Below are 14,899 nucleotides of genomic sequence, written 5' to 3' on the forward strand. Positions count from 1 at the left end.
TATCTGACCCCCTACATAAACCCAATGCCCTGGGCACAGCCAGCCTTCAGCTTCTGAAATAGTGATCCAGCCAGAGAGAGCTGGCTTCACATGGATGTTTGCAAAGATGCAAGGAGCTCTTGGGTGATTTAAAAGCAATCACAGATCCCACATCAGATATCAGCAAACACTCACTATCTACTACTCATGTGCTCTGAATCTGGGCTAGGCTCCGTGGACCCAGCCTTCTCTACCACCTACTGCACGGCAGTGTGTGGTGGTCCTAGTCCACTGAGGGTGACAGCAGCTCCTAAGGCCTCCTAACTGCCCAGCAGAGCCTTGGAGTGAGGAGAAGGCGGGAGGAGAGCCTGTGGGCTCTGACTTTGTTAAATGAGCTCACAGAGGGCTCGTTCCTTATGAACTCTCTTGATGCTGTGTTTCTGAAATTATATTGAATCTGTAAAACACCATAATGGCTTTGCATTGCTAATTCTAGAAGTTCCGCCCTATTACCCAGGGGCTAGATCTCCAATAAGATGCCTCTGGGCTACGTAGTAAACAAGACAAACTCGGAGCAAGACAGAACACTCTTCTCCACGTTGAATAGAAAGCTCCTTTCTGTTTCTCAGTACAGTCAGAGTGTAGCTCTCTTCTCTGTGGATCTGTGTGGTTTTCACTACAAACATCAGAAATAATTTTGTACCTAATAGAAAACCAAAGTCCTGGCTATGGTCCTTCCTTGTCCCTATCAGAACATGCAAATCCTGCCAACAAAAGCTTGAGCACGTGGAGCAGTAGGTCCATTCTTGGTTGCCAGGCTTATCATTTGAGTGGCAACCAAGTGGTCTTCGAAGCCCTCTGGATGCTTCTGCTTCAAACAGGAGAAAACTAGCTCGTACTCAGGTCTTACCCAGCACTAAATTTCAATGAATTCCTCTACTTTCTCTGGTGCTAGGTATTGGATCCTAGGGCCTCCCTTGTGCTGGGCAAGCCCTCTTCCACAGAGTCCCACCCAGCCCTCATTAGTTTTTGTCTTAGCTCACATTTTGGCACTAATACATCTTTCAAGACATTGGTCTTTCCTTTTCTGTTTATTAGTAATCTCCTTCACTCATTCTTTGCCCCATAGTTAAATCATTACTTGAGATCTCAACATCCATGAAGTGTATAATTATGTTCATAATGTTTTTTTTTCTCTTGAGCCCCTTGGAATGCTGTAGCTCTATCTTGTACTTTAGGCTAGGCAATGCGATAACAGGAGCGAGTCCCTCAAATGTCTGGCATGGACTCCGCAGAAAATTAGACACAAAGATGCAAACACCACACTCCTCACATTAAAAAGGGATAGTAGAGAGAGAAATATAGTTAAGCCTGTTCAGTTTAGATGTCAGGGCAATTTTGTGTTTTTTATAAAGTTGCTCAGTAATCAGCTATGGCAACCTCAGGAAACAAGAATATGTTTCTTTTGGGTTGTATCTCACAGAGAGGTGACAATTTCTGCTTAAATCTACAAGGGAATATTTACATTTGTGTCCTGTAGCTCAAACAGCATGAAACGAAGGAGAATTTTTTTTTAATTACCAGTTGATTGCTCAGCCATTAAAGATTCAGGCTCAAAATTGAAAAGACGAGTTAATTAATGTGTTGGTTAATTAAAATGGTAGCTGTTTGTTTGTTTGCTTGCTTGCTTGCTTGTTTACTTGCTTGCTTGCTTGCTTGCTTGTTGAAGCACAAGGTCTCCATACATTTACAGGTTTGGCTTTCCTGGACCTCTCTATATAGATCAGATTGGTCTTAAACTCAAAGATTTGCTTTCCACTGCATCCTGAGTGCCGGGACTAAAGGAATGTGCCACCACACCAGCCCAGCCCCAAAACAGAATTTTTTAAAAGGCACAAAAGAATAAAGAAAAAACAGCAAAAACTTATAAAAGGGTGGTAAATTAATATTGTATATACTTCTTTGACTACTTGAAGATAATTTGATTATTGGCAATATTACAAAAATAAATACCTCTCTTTACTGTACAAACGTGATAACACAGCCTCACTAGTCCATTGGTGTCCCTGCCCCCACAGCTTTGGCTGTCTTTAGTTTCCATTCTAGCTCACACACTCTCCTCTGTGAGCTCCCAGACCAAGTGAAACTTCTCTGGCCTCTCTTATCGTTCTCTTTCCACAGCCACCAGTACCCATCAGGTATCTACCCAGAGTACCCACCCACCACCTTCCCTAAGGTGTGATCTACACTCATGTATTATGAACGCTGGTTCCTACGATTTCAGATAGCAAGGGCTACGTCTCATTCTAATGTGTATCCCAGGCACTCTTGCCAGACCTGGCCATTGGTTGATGCTCTATAAGTGGAGTCAGCAGAGGACCTGTCAAGCCCCTACTAATTCATACCCACTTTCTTGATCTACAGTGGTGCCTGGTAGTTGCTACCTAGCCAAAGACTACATTTCCCATCACCCCCTGCAGCTGGTCAAGTCCTGCTGAAAAGTCTGTCCAAAGAAAACTGAAGCTAGAGTGTGTTGATTCCCAGCCTGAATGAGGATGTCTCATGCCATTCTTCCTAGCCCATCGTCTTCCCTTATCTTTCAGCTGAATTAGGTTCCTGCATGACAACTGTTCCTGAATTGCAATCCCAATTTTCATTGATTCATCATTTAAAAAGGGGAAGAAAGAAAAATTTAAGGTCAGATTTGGAGATGCACGTTTGGAATCCCAGCACTTGGGAGGTGGAGGCAGGAGGATCAGGAGCTCCTTGTTCAAGATCATCCTTGACCACACAATGAGTCCAAGGCCAGTCAGCATCTTGAGACCTTGTCTCAAGAAATTTATGTCAGGCAGCTAAGTATATGGGACTTATTTGTTATATCAGCTAAAACTGCCTGGCACAACTATCTCCCTATCCAGCACAACGACCCAGTGCATGAAGGAAGCTGAGTTGCTTGGCGCCTAGGTCTGAGAAAGCCAATCACAAAGGAGGACTTGACCTCACCTTGAGAAGATCCAGCTTCAGCTGCAGCTCCCCCTGAGTGGACGAACACAAAGCTCCCACAATGATGCTCATGTACTCCTCTGCATTGATGACTGAGAGCTGCTCCAAGATGCTGAGCGAGGGCCCCCGGTAGCACTCATCATCCAGGAAGATCTTGATGAAGGGCACCATGCCATGGTCTTTTAGGACAACTAGGGACAGGACAGACAGGACAGTGGCAGAGAAAGGCGGACCTTGGCACTGCAATCTGACCACAGGGAAAGCTTCCCCTTTCAACTCCCCAAGCCCCTTATGCTTGATCCTCTCTTTGGTCCCTGGTAAACCCACAGTGGGTTCATGGGAAAGAGAAATGTGGGTGCTAGAGAATTCAGAAGAAAAACCAATTTCCTCACTAGCGAGAATTCTATCTCAGGGAAGAAAAAATCCTTTGGCTAACATCTTCCCATAGGAGAAAGTTCAAGATAGGACAGAATAAATTCAAAGGACTTAGTATATGACCAAATGCCTAAAGTTAATGACAATATAATATGGTTTTGAAAAAAAGAAAGTTGTTTATCGAAATCTAGGTAATACAGCCCTGGGGTGGTCAACCTCATCCCTGAATCCATGACCTGCACCAATTTCTTATCCTCTCTGCCATGGTTCCTTGTCAATGATTTCTCTACTCTTTGAGAATTATGTACATTATATTTTGATCATATTATCTCCCCTCCCCAACTCATCTAACTACATACTCAATTTTATATATTTTCTCTACAAAACAAAGAAGGCCCAACAAAGCAAAACAGAAAACAAAACAAAACAAAACAAAATCACTAAAAATAGATCCTGACTTTTGTTGATGTTGTTGGCCAATATTCCTGAGCATGGGGCCTGCTCTGGGTGTTTTGATATATCTATTGTCACTCCAGTGAAAATAAAACTCACTTTTCCCTTTCCCAGCAGCTATCAATTGAGAATACTCCCTTAGTTGGGTTTAGAATTCTGTCTTCTACCTAAAGTTTATAGAACGTAAACAAGAACTTAAATTAGGGACATATTTAATTTCCCAGGTCTTTCCCTGGGGAGAAAATTAAAAGAATCTACTTATGGGCATGTGGATTCATTCTCATTGAGTAAAGATTCAGCATTGACTAGAGCCAAGAGCTTACTGTGGATTCGAGCCCTTCAGGTCCTGAGCGGTGACACTCAAGCCATGGCCACACCACACTAAGTGAAACCATGCTGGAAAGATTCTGAGCCTGAGCTCCATCTACTATTCACCGAATGTCTGAGAGTCAGCCTACAAGTGTGAACTCTAACGAGCACTTCCAGGCACCAATGTGCAGGCTTTCCCCCTGCTAAAGTGAAATAACAGGCTTTTGCACTTAGCATGGTCACCTTTTGAGGGCTTCAGTGCCCTTGGCACTAAGTCACCAAACCTGTTGACAGGACCCATTGCACCTGCTTCATGTCACGAAAAGGAATCCCTTTGTAAAAGAAAACCATGAGGGACTAACGTTTTTAGATTTTGCTCTGTGGTTTATAAAAAGCAATGAAGCAAGACACCGGTACTCTATACTTAGAAAGTAGGGAACGGGGTTCTGTGGCTTCATTAATTTAGAAAATGTTACATGAAGCATTTCTTTGTTATACAATATTAACAATATTGACCAAAGTGTCAATTTTGTGGACGGTCACCATCAACTGGCACATGGACATTAGCCACCCCACCGTGCTGACACTGACTGTCCCTTGAATGCCACCACAGTCCATGTTCTGTTGCAGATGACAGGGCGAGGTTAGAACTAGCATTACCTGCATTTCGAACAGAGCCTTGCAGAAGTGTGACCACAGTGCTCAGCATCACGTAGGTGAGTTCCCTCTCAGGATCCTGCACATCAGGGCTGCACTCTTTGTTTCCTGCCACATTTAAGAATCGATACATATCAGTACTAAGTCTGCATGGTACAATCCACAATCTCCTCCTTTGGGGTCCTACCTTCCTAAGGCAAATGGGAGTGCAGTCGTCCCATTAGACGGGAGCATACACCGCAATTCTGAAGATACAACCCTGAAAACCCTAACCTCACTGGTTCTCCAGCTTGAGCACATCAGAAATCTGGACATCCAAAAGACTGTGGAGCCCCTTGCTCAGGTCTGCTGGTTTAGACTTTGAATGAGACCAGGTAAGTCTTGTATTTAACATGGCCCCAGGTGAAGCCGATGAGCCTGTTGCAACAGCCCCTCTGAAAGAAGCACTCTCCTCTTAATGCCAAATCAGCCCTGACCTTCCCCTTCTAACCTGACACTCATGTCTAGAAGGAACAACTGCCAGCTCCTTCGCTGAGCTAAGAAGCGACTCAAGGGACTCTGGGACAGACAGACGGGCCACTAGATCCTTGAGGCCCAAGCCAGGCTGCTTAAATCCACTCTGATACCCAGTGCTGCAGAAGTACCAAAACAAATTGAGAATTGAGCTTCGATTTGGAGCATTAAGAACCAGTAAATGAACGAGAACAAGAAGAATTTATTTACCAGACACAGCGTGCGTAAGAATCAATAGGTCACATTTAAAAATTCAAAGCGCAAAGGAAAACTGGAAACATTAGCTCACAGAAAAAGCTAAACTCTTCTGGGAATGGTCATAAGCCTGGGGTCAGATCGAAAAGTGGATCCCGACATTAAGTTGTTGAAAGGCATTTTCTGTCTAGGGTGCTGTGTACTGACTCCCCTGTAAACACAAGGAAACCAAGGGAGCTGCTGTGTTAACTTCATGCAGAAGAGGATTGGAGGCAAGAAGTTAGCTATGGTTGAAATGGTTCCCCCGAAGCCCTGTGCTGGGAATGTAATCTCTAACTCACACAGTAATGGTATTTGCAGGTACGTCCTCGGGACATAATTGGCATTGGATGACATCATGAGGAGGAGTATATAAACTGGCAGAATTGCTCTGTCTCACCGAGTGATGATCTTTGCTGTATTGTACTAGAGCAACAAGACCTTCTCCATATGCTGGCACCATGACCCTGGACTCCCCAACCTCCAGAACCATAAGCCAAATAAACTTCTATTTGGGAAGATAGCTCTGTGGTAGCTCATTGGACTGCAAGTAAACTTCTATTCTTTATAAATTTTCTAGTCTGCAGTCTGTTACTATAACTACTTTGTTATAGTAACAAGAAAATAGTCCAAAACTACCAAGCAAGAGGAAGAAGTACAGAGCCACCTACTCCAAGGCTTGGTCTCTCTAAAGGCCTAGACAGAGGAAAGTATGCTGGAAACACATTGTCCTAAGTCCTCACCCTATTTGCAAACATTCTGGGTTGGACACTGTTCCTTCCAGAACTCCTGAAGATGCCTAGGCTCAACCTCCCTCAGAGCAATATTGAAATGATAGTGTTAACGTGTGCAGGAATTCCTGGACACCTGTTATGTGCCACACCCAACAGTGGGTGCCTTTCCCTTCATTCCTATGGGGCCTGTGTCATAGCCACTGTCGTTTTACAGGGGAGAAATGGTCTCATAGAAGTGAGTTGACAGCAGAAGACTGCCCTGCTTACAGCACAACTATGTTTCCAGCTGAGGCTGACAAGCTCTCACATTAACATGCTCTCCCTCAGCTTCTTCCTTTCCAAGAAGCAGAATACAGACACATTAGCAGTGTTGACTAAAGTCTGGAGTAGAATTCCAAAAGCATTTGGTGGCTGGGAGGAGCTCCTAGGCTTGTCCTGCCAGTGCAGCAAAAGGGAAGGAGAGAAGGGAAAGGCAGGGAGGCATAAGGTAGGCAGCTAGATCCCTGTGTCCTGCTGCCCCACCTCCAGGCTGGTCTCCCAAAGGCAGCAGGAAGTGACAGAGTTGAGCAAACCAAGAGGAACAGAGGAAAGAGACTTTGTGCCTTGTTTCTATTTGAAAATCACAGGAGGTGAGGATCTCAAAGCTCTATGCAAAGTGTGGGGCACAGTAAAGCAGGTGTATAGGTCATTTGGACTGAGAGGCATGCTGGGTCAGCAGGACTCTGGAACTCCACTCTGGGAGTTCCACAAGATAGGAGACCACAGGTCATACTTCAGCAAACCCCACAAGCACCTTCAAAGCCTAGGTCTCTGCAGGCCCCCAGTACCCCTTTGCTTTACTGAGGGATCACAGTCCCCTGGTGGGTTTCATCTCTATACCCAGTGAGGAGTAACTTAAGAATTCCATGAGTCCATTCCTGAAGTTCACATAAAGTGGTGTCTGTCTCTCTCATCTCTGGGTAAGACTTGGAGACTGCCTGTTCTTTGTGAAGCTATAACCCCAGAGCTCTTTTGTCTATCCATCACAATATGAGCCACACATTCGCACTCTCTGTTACCCTGCAAGGTGGTCAGATTGGCCCAGCCTGAATAGCAATGACCTCAGCCCATTTGCCCACCCCTCTGAAGTCACACCTGACTTCCTCATGATCTTGGCCTGTTTCCGTAGCTGGGACAGCAGCAGACCTAGTAGTCCCGAGTCCCGGAAGATGTCTGTGAAGAGCCGGTCACTGGCTGTGATCCTGAGGATGCTCCGCAAGGCCACAAGGGTACAGGAGAGCTCCGAGCTCTCCTTGATCAGACGCTGCACCTTAGCCAGGACCTCGTGAGGCACATAGAGCAGCTTGAACACCAGAGTCTCCAACAGCTGGAAAAAGTGCTCCTGCACTGGGGTTGGCTTCAGGGGAATGATCTCTGCAAACTGTGAGATGGGTTGCAGGGTCCACTCCAGCAGGAAGAAATTGCGAGGATTCCAGGCCCACATGGTCTTGATGGCCAAAAGCACTTGAATGCAAAGGACAGAATCACTGGCTCTGTGGAAAAGATTCTGCAGGACCTGGAAGGCCTGGAGATTCTTAACAGTCACTCCTGGGGAGGAAAAGCAAGAGTTCTGCAAGTTAGCTCCCTGCCGGCCTGTCTAGAAATACATCCTTGAGCTATCACAAGGGTTCAGCATGTAATGATTCTCTTGTTTAGTTCCTGTAAGTGCACATCTTAGACATCTAGGAATCTTCAGCCACTATGACGGGGAAAGGGCTGCATCTGCATTCCAAAGACTGGCAACTGACTAAGCTTTCCAGTCATGACAACTCTGAACCAAAGCGTGCTCATGAGGGCAAGAGCCACACAGGGTTTCCGAGGGGCAGCACGGGGAAAAAAAGGAAGCAAGAGTCTCACTAACTGCCCTGTTTGTGGCTACACCTTAAGCATTCCTTGAGGATTTGGGGGGTCTACTGAGGTAGATAAACATATGTTATCAGAAATAATCCAACCAGTTTCTCCTTGCTAAAATCGAGATAGATGATTGGTCCACCTTATGTTTCCACAGAACAAAGCTGGACCAGGAGATTTGGGGTTTATCAACTAGAATCAAGTGATGCTGTAGATGGCTGTTCAAAGTCAGATTTCCATCTAGACAGCGGAAAGGATGCACCTTCATTGACCAGTGGGCTTTCTCTTCTACCCTTATTGTCTCTCACCCCAGAATACCTGGTTCAAAGCTCCTGCCTGTATGTATTTCTGCCTTGGATTTGCTAAAACTTTGAGGCTCTCTGCTGCCAGCCATCTCTGATCCTCTTTGTCTAGGTTCTGCCTAACACTCTTCTCTAGCTGGTGCTTGCAGCATTACAGCTCCTGCCTCTCCCCACAGCTCCTAACTTCCTACCCCGGCTAGCATCTCCAGATCTACCCAGCTGTCTCAGACCACTGTTTCTTCCCCACTTGGTACTTTGTTCCTTCAAACTCTTCCCTCTCCTTTCAACCTAGATGACTCACACTTAGCCTTCAAAAATTCCCTCAGCAGGATTCCTGACAGACCCACTCGAGGCAAGGCATGTGCCAGTCAAGCAGCCTGTGGTTTGATATATGTGTGGCAGTCTCTGCAGAAGGTTTTAGAGCTGACACTAGTTGTTCACATTAGCACCCAGTAGGGGGCAGAGCACCTGCTGCTCAGAAAGCATCAGTGTGCCCACTGGTATTCTCAGTTCATGTTCAGCATCCTAGGAAGAAAAATCCACTGACTCTGAGCCTAGGTGGCTGAGTCAGGCTCATCACTCTCCATTACACAAGCAGATGGTACAGGCTAAGTCACCCCTAGACAGGGGTGGAATTCCAGAGGCTGCCTCCCTTACTTGATAAGGGTTCAGCCTCTGTTAAGCAATATTTCCTCCACTTGCCACACAAAATGAACTTTTTTGTGCAAAGCCGAAATTGCACAGGTAGAAAGTAGATTAAGGGAAGATCTAATATCCATGGGCCTAGGTCATGTCTCCAAAGGTCAGAAGCCTCAGACCTTATGACAAATGCAAATGGACTCAGAGACCAGCATAGCCTGGTCAGGACATCATACTGGCTCTCCAGTTACCTGGAGACACAGTGAGGACCCACCAGAAGCCTCCTGATGGAACTTGAAGCCTTCAAGCTGAGGATAAGTGACGCTGTCAAACACCTTCAGCTCTGACCTCCCACAGGTTGTCAGCCACATCACCAGCTCGATGAGCTCCTCCAGATGGGGTTCCACCACACCCTGGGTCAGCCCGTTATACCTGCAGGACAAACAGGGTCAGCTCCTGGATGGAACAGCTATGTGTGTGTACAGTGCTCCTCACAGAGGCCAGAAGAGGATGCTAGAGCTCCCCAAACTGAAGTTACTGGTGGTTGTAAGCCACCATGTAGGTGTTTGGGACTGAAACTGGCCCTCCACAGTGGCATAGGTTCTTAACCACTGAGTCATCTCTCTGACCCCCAAAAGTTCCCTCTCATCATGTGTGTGCTCTGTAACTTCCATTGCCATTAGTCATCTGTGGCCTCCAGCAACTGGAACTTGGGTGTAGGTTGCTTGATAAAGTGCTTGTCTAGTATTCAGAGGGACCTGGTTTGGATCCCTAATACTGCAAAGGACCAGTCGTGGTGATGTTTACCCATAATCTTAGAATTCGAAAGCTGTGTACAGGAGTATCAAGATCATTCTTGATAATATATAGAGCTTGAGACCATCCTGAGTTATGTGAGTTACATGAGACCTTATCAAAATAAAATATAATATAAAATAAAATGACATTTCTAAACACACACACTGAGAAGGAGAGGGAGATCAGAAAAGAATTCCAGAAATTAAAAAAATCATGCCTTAAACTAATTTGTTATAATATGGCTACATATATAAATATTGAATTTTGCTATTAACTATTGTTATTAGCCTCTTACTGTTCCCAATTTACAAATTCAACATTGATTATCAGTATGTATGCATCAGATTCTGTAAGATTTGTATTGCACATGCCCACTGGAGCTCTTCAGAGCAGACCACTCTCTGTCAGTAAGCAGAGACTGCTACACAGAGGAACCTGTGAAAGACCAAAGCCCTGTTTAGAGGAAGGCTGCTTTCTGTGGCTGGATTCCCAAAAGGCATGAATTTAAGGGGTTCACAGAGCAAAGGGCACCCCCAGAATGGAAGATTCGATATTTCCTAGAAGGAAAAAGAAAACTCAGACCGCATGGGAAAGATGTGCATTTCTGTAGTCTTCCTCACACCTAGCCTGTGGTGGACATGTACATTTCTGTCGTCTTTCTCATGCCTCGCCTATGGCTGATACCTCCAGAGTTTATCTGATACTTTGCTCTGCTTACAGGGCAGAGGGGCCCTGGAGTCTCTGTCCAGCTCTTGCCTTCTCAGATCAGGAGTGAATGAAGCATGGCTCCTGGGAAGGCAGACAAGAAGGGATTGAGCCAAGCAGCCGCTTCCTCACACTGTCTTCTATAAGAAACCTAATGCCCATCCATCGACCAGAAGAAACTTGTAGAAAATGCTACCCAGGGCACCACAGTGGGCACAGTCATCTGGCCACTAGCCAGGCTGCTTACTGTGCAATGATGGTATATACCCAAAGAAACACTTATTCTTAGCACCCTTTTGAAGGATGCCTCCTTTGAAATAGACTCTGCATCGACAGCCTTCAGCTTCTCTCATCCAAATCATCTCCAGTGTATCTGAGGCATGCATCGGTCATGCCTCATGCATCTTCAAAAGACATCGCTAAGGTCCACTCCATTGAGGAGAAGCCAAGCAAAGTCCAAAAGAATATGCCTAGCCTTGCCCTGAAGCAGCTTCCTCAATTTAAGTGAAAGAGTTTGGGCCACAAAAGGATTTCTTTTATTTCCATCTAGTGCCCATGCTAATACCTAGGCACCCATCCCCTGAATACAATAAGCCAGAATAAAAATTTGGTCCAGCCCCAGATACACAGTGTCTTTTCCACAATTTGTGGGTCTGAGAGAGACCTTCAGATGAGAGTTGATCTCAGAAACTACAAGCAGGGGGCAGACATGTGAAGTAGCCAAAGGAAGGAAACTTGCTGAAATGCATTCCCAAACTGGCGTTTCCCTAGACTACGGTACTTAGCCCTTCTGTAATGGTGTGTACTTAGTCCTTCTGGTGGATTTGCGATGGTGTGGAGCAGAACAAGTCAAAGGACAGCTTTATTGGGTGGTTACCTATCAGTTCTGACAGTGGTGGAGAGCTAAGGTTGGCGCACGGTTCCCACACAGCCCTCCAAACACTGAGGCAGGGTAAACACCAACAGATCGCGGAAGGATTCTGAGAGGCACATGAGCTCTACGAGGTGGAACACGCTGATGGTGTTTGCCACTTGGTGGACTTGATGAAGTGGCTATTATGGTCACTCATTGATTCCCTAAAGAAGGCCTTCCTACATCTATCTGCACGTTCAGTTACTGCTACCAGGAAGGGGGTCTTACTAGCCATGCTCTTAGGAGCCTTGAACTTCATAACACACGCTTAAACACTCTTGCTATCTCTCTTCCACCAAAGCTGCAAGATGATTCTGAGCCCCACAGCTTGAGGGGTGCTGTTTCTCTCCCCTCTCACCAAGCCCCACAACTTACCGCAGCAGTACCTTGAGGAGAAGAGGGTAACCCTCCCCGTTCTCAAACTCCAGGAGCAGCGCAGAGGAGATGGGGTAGGAGTCTCTCACAAAGTTCAGGATGAGGCTCACAGCCTCGCTCACCTCCGGCGCGGGGAGAGTGTCTGCCAACTTGGAGAGGTTCTGAACTGAGAGCCGGACACAGTCCGCAGCTGTGGGAGGGGAAGCACGGCCCTGCTGAGCCAGGAAGCAGCGGGATCTGCTGCTGCTGCTCCTCGCTCTCCCCACCATCTACTTCCACTTGAACTTGCACAGCAAGACTTGCGGGATTATACTTTGAGGCTATTTTCTGTAGGCTCTTAGATTCAAGAATCGAATCCCTGCGACAGGTGCCATCCTGAGAGCAGCTGACATGGGTGGGGGTGGGGCAGTCTCTTAGCTCCTCCTTCCTAGAATGTAAGAGAGCCCTGCCCCCCAACCCGGGCTCTAAATACTGAGATGCCATGTAAGGCCAGAGCACTGGGGAGAGCCTTAAGAAGCATCATGGAGCCAAGCATGGAAAGTTGAGAAAAAAAATCAGCTTGAGGAGAAGTCCTAGGAAGGAACAGTGGGTGAGTCCAGAGGTGGAAGGCAGCAGAGCGGATGTTTCAGAAACTCAAGAAGCCAGGGCACTCAAACAGAGGCCAGAGCTGTGGGGAAAGGAGAAGGTGGGCTCTATTCATGAAAAACCTGCCATTTCTTCCTTCCTCCCTCCCTTCCTCCTTCCCTTTCTCTCTCTCTCTCTCTCTCTCTCTCTCTCTCTCTCTCTCTCTCTCGCTCTCGCTCTCGCTCTCGCTCTCGCTCTCTCTCGCTCTCGCTCTCTCTCTCATCACCTGGAATGGTGGGAAGTCAAAGAAAGATACAAGTCAGAAGAGGGATGCCCTCAGACTGGAGACTCTTTTAAGTGGCAGGAAAGTTGCAAAAGTGGGAACCAAGAGGATGCAGGATCAGACTCTCAGCTGTGAAGGACTCAGAAGAGCCTGAAGTGAGCCCTTTGAGCCCCATGGTGTCTCCTCCAGGGGCTGATTTACAGTAAGAAAAGAATCATGTGGTGCTTTCTCAATTCTAACTAGTAGATTAAAAGAAGACAGATCACAGGGCACGTATTTGTGAACATGCAGGTGATAATGGCAGCCCAGAAACCCATATGAGAGCCCATTCTGTGGCATCAACCCAAGAAGAGAAATGTTGTGTTTCAAGATGACTGCTGTGCCCATCCGGGAGAGCTGAGATGGTGGGCAGGGGGGATGGGAGGTGAGTAGAGATAAACACAAGCCTTAACATGTCCTTTTTAAAGCTGTGCAGCCTCAGAGGTCTCCATGCTTATCTGAAGCATTATCTGGGTCCTGCAGTGGCAGTGGATGCTAAGGAGGGCCCCCGAGGTAGCTAATGTGATTGACTCACAGAACATTTCATTTCGAATAAAACCCAAGTGTTGGATGAGATGCAGAGGCCAAGTGCTGTAGACTAGAGGCACTGCATGTATGTCATGTATGTATTCATGTGTGTCATATATGTGTGCATGTATGTCATGTATGTGTGCGTGTGTGTCATGTACGTGTACATGTGTGTCAAGTATGTATGTATGCATATATGTCAACACCCCCTGGAAACCAAGGCAATGCAAGGCAAGCAACACTATCATTCTGCCTGCCTTATAGATGAGGCAGACCGGATAGCTCTATGGCTATGGATCACTCCGCAGAGCTGGAACCCACAGAGTCTCTAGCCTTCACCCCTTACATGCTCCCTAACACAGGCACTAAGATGCAGGAGTCAGACATCTTCTTGTTTAGAAACAGTTTATCAAGATCTTCTACCTGTCTCGAGCTCCACTTTCCCCATTCCAACATCTGTCTCCAAGAAGGTAGTGATGTAATGAGCAAGCCAGCCCCGCGTGCTGTCTGTGTGGGGGTCCGCAGGTGGTAAATGAGTCCCCCTTTCCTCCCTCCTCCAGTGAAGCATCAAGAGGAAGAATGCTCACAGTTTCACAAATGGGGCCACATAAGATAGGATCCTGTACTGAATAAGTTGTCTATCTCTTCTTTCCAGGAACCTGCACTTATGGCGACAAAGACAATGGGCCCTTGAGCTTTGCTCTGAGCTAAAGGAACCCCTTGAGCGACCTGCAGCCTACACCTGGTCTCCTGGAACCTACTTCGCAGATATTGGATGACGCTGGGGCTCTGGGCCTTGGAGATCGCCCGCAGCACACAGAAGGTAGGCTGTTTCCAGAAGAAGCAGCTGTGTTCCCTCAGACAGGTGGTGGCGATCAGTAGAGACTGGAGCTCGCTTCCTGAGAGAAGTCCCTCCAGACCCTGAGACTCGCTGCAAATGTTTAACAACATCTAGGAGGGATACAAGACAAGGACATTCTGGTTAGGAGGGGTTCTCCTATAGTAGCTTGCTCCCTGCTTCTCTGGAGCTCTGACAGTCATGCCTCAGTTGAAGGAACTGGCTAGTGTGCATGATCATCCTGCCTCCCCAGCTAGTGCTGTCCACACAGCCAGCTAGGGAAGGAGCATCCCATTTCTACTTACAAACACAACTTCCTGTAAAGCAAACGCCTCTTGAGCATACCGAGAGGGTCCCACTGGGTGGGTCGTGAACAACCATCTCGGTCTGTGTGCCGGTGCCCTATGCTGCTCACACTGTGACGGATGACATCACCTAGTGATGGTGCTCACACAGTGATGAGTGACATCACTGTGTGATGTCACACACTTCTCAGAAGTGATGTATCAAGTGGCATGTGACTGGGGAAATTGTTGGCTCCAATTTTCCAAGTGGGACATAGGGGAAAGACCCAAAGAAAGGCACATCCAGAGGCCAGGGAGGAGGTGGATCTTGAGAGCAAAGGTGGAAGGAAACAGGGGCTGGGGCAGGAGGGGAGCCACGTTGGGGAAGGACGCCACTCTTCACAGAGAGCACAGGGGAATGAAGATGTTGCTACATAAATGCCCCAAAGAGAACAAGGGAGAAAAATCATCTTGCAGCCAACCC

At 46.9% G+C, this 14,899-nt stretch overlaps 1 protein-coding gene across 3 annotated transcripts in view; it reads right to left on the bottom strand.

Annotated features, from left to right (window-relative positions):
- The window catches only part of Wdfy4 (WDFY family member 4), a 219,146-nt gene that overhangs the window by 172,782 nt on the left and 31,465 nt on the right, over window positions 1-14,899 (bottom strand). For all 3 annotated transcript variants that reach the window (XM_085828543.1, XM_029469142.2, XM_085828542.1), the window contains exons 6-11: window positions 14,055-14,244; window positions 11,880-12,069; window positions 9,363-9,520; window positions 7,392-7,844; window positions 4,780-4,884; window positions 2,983-3,173 (exon numbers count right to left, since the gene is read on the bottom strand). In XM_085828543.1, coding sequence (XP_085684669.1) covers window positions 2,983-3,173; window positions 4,780-4,884; window positions 7,392-7,844; window positions 9,363-9,520; window positions 11,880-12,069; window positions 14,055-14,244 — 1,287 coding nt within the window. The remainder of the gene's footprint in view (window positions 1-2,982; window positions 3,174-4,779; window positions 4,885-7,391; window positions 7,845-9,362; window positions 9,521-11,879; window positions 12,070-14,054; window positions 14,245-14,899) is intronic.

Source organism: Mus caroli, unplaced genomic scaffold (assembly GCF_978045245.1).
Source record: "Mus caroli unplaced genomic scaffold, Mus_caroli_1 scaffold_12, whole genome shotgun sequence".
In the NCBI taxonomy this organism is placed as follows: Eukaryota; Metazoa; Chordata; class Mammalia; order Rodentia; family Muridae; genus Mus; species Mus caroli.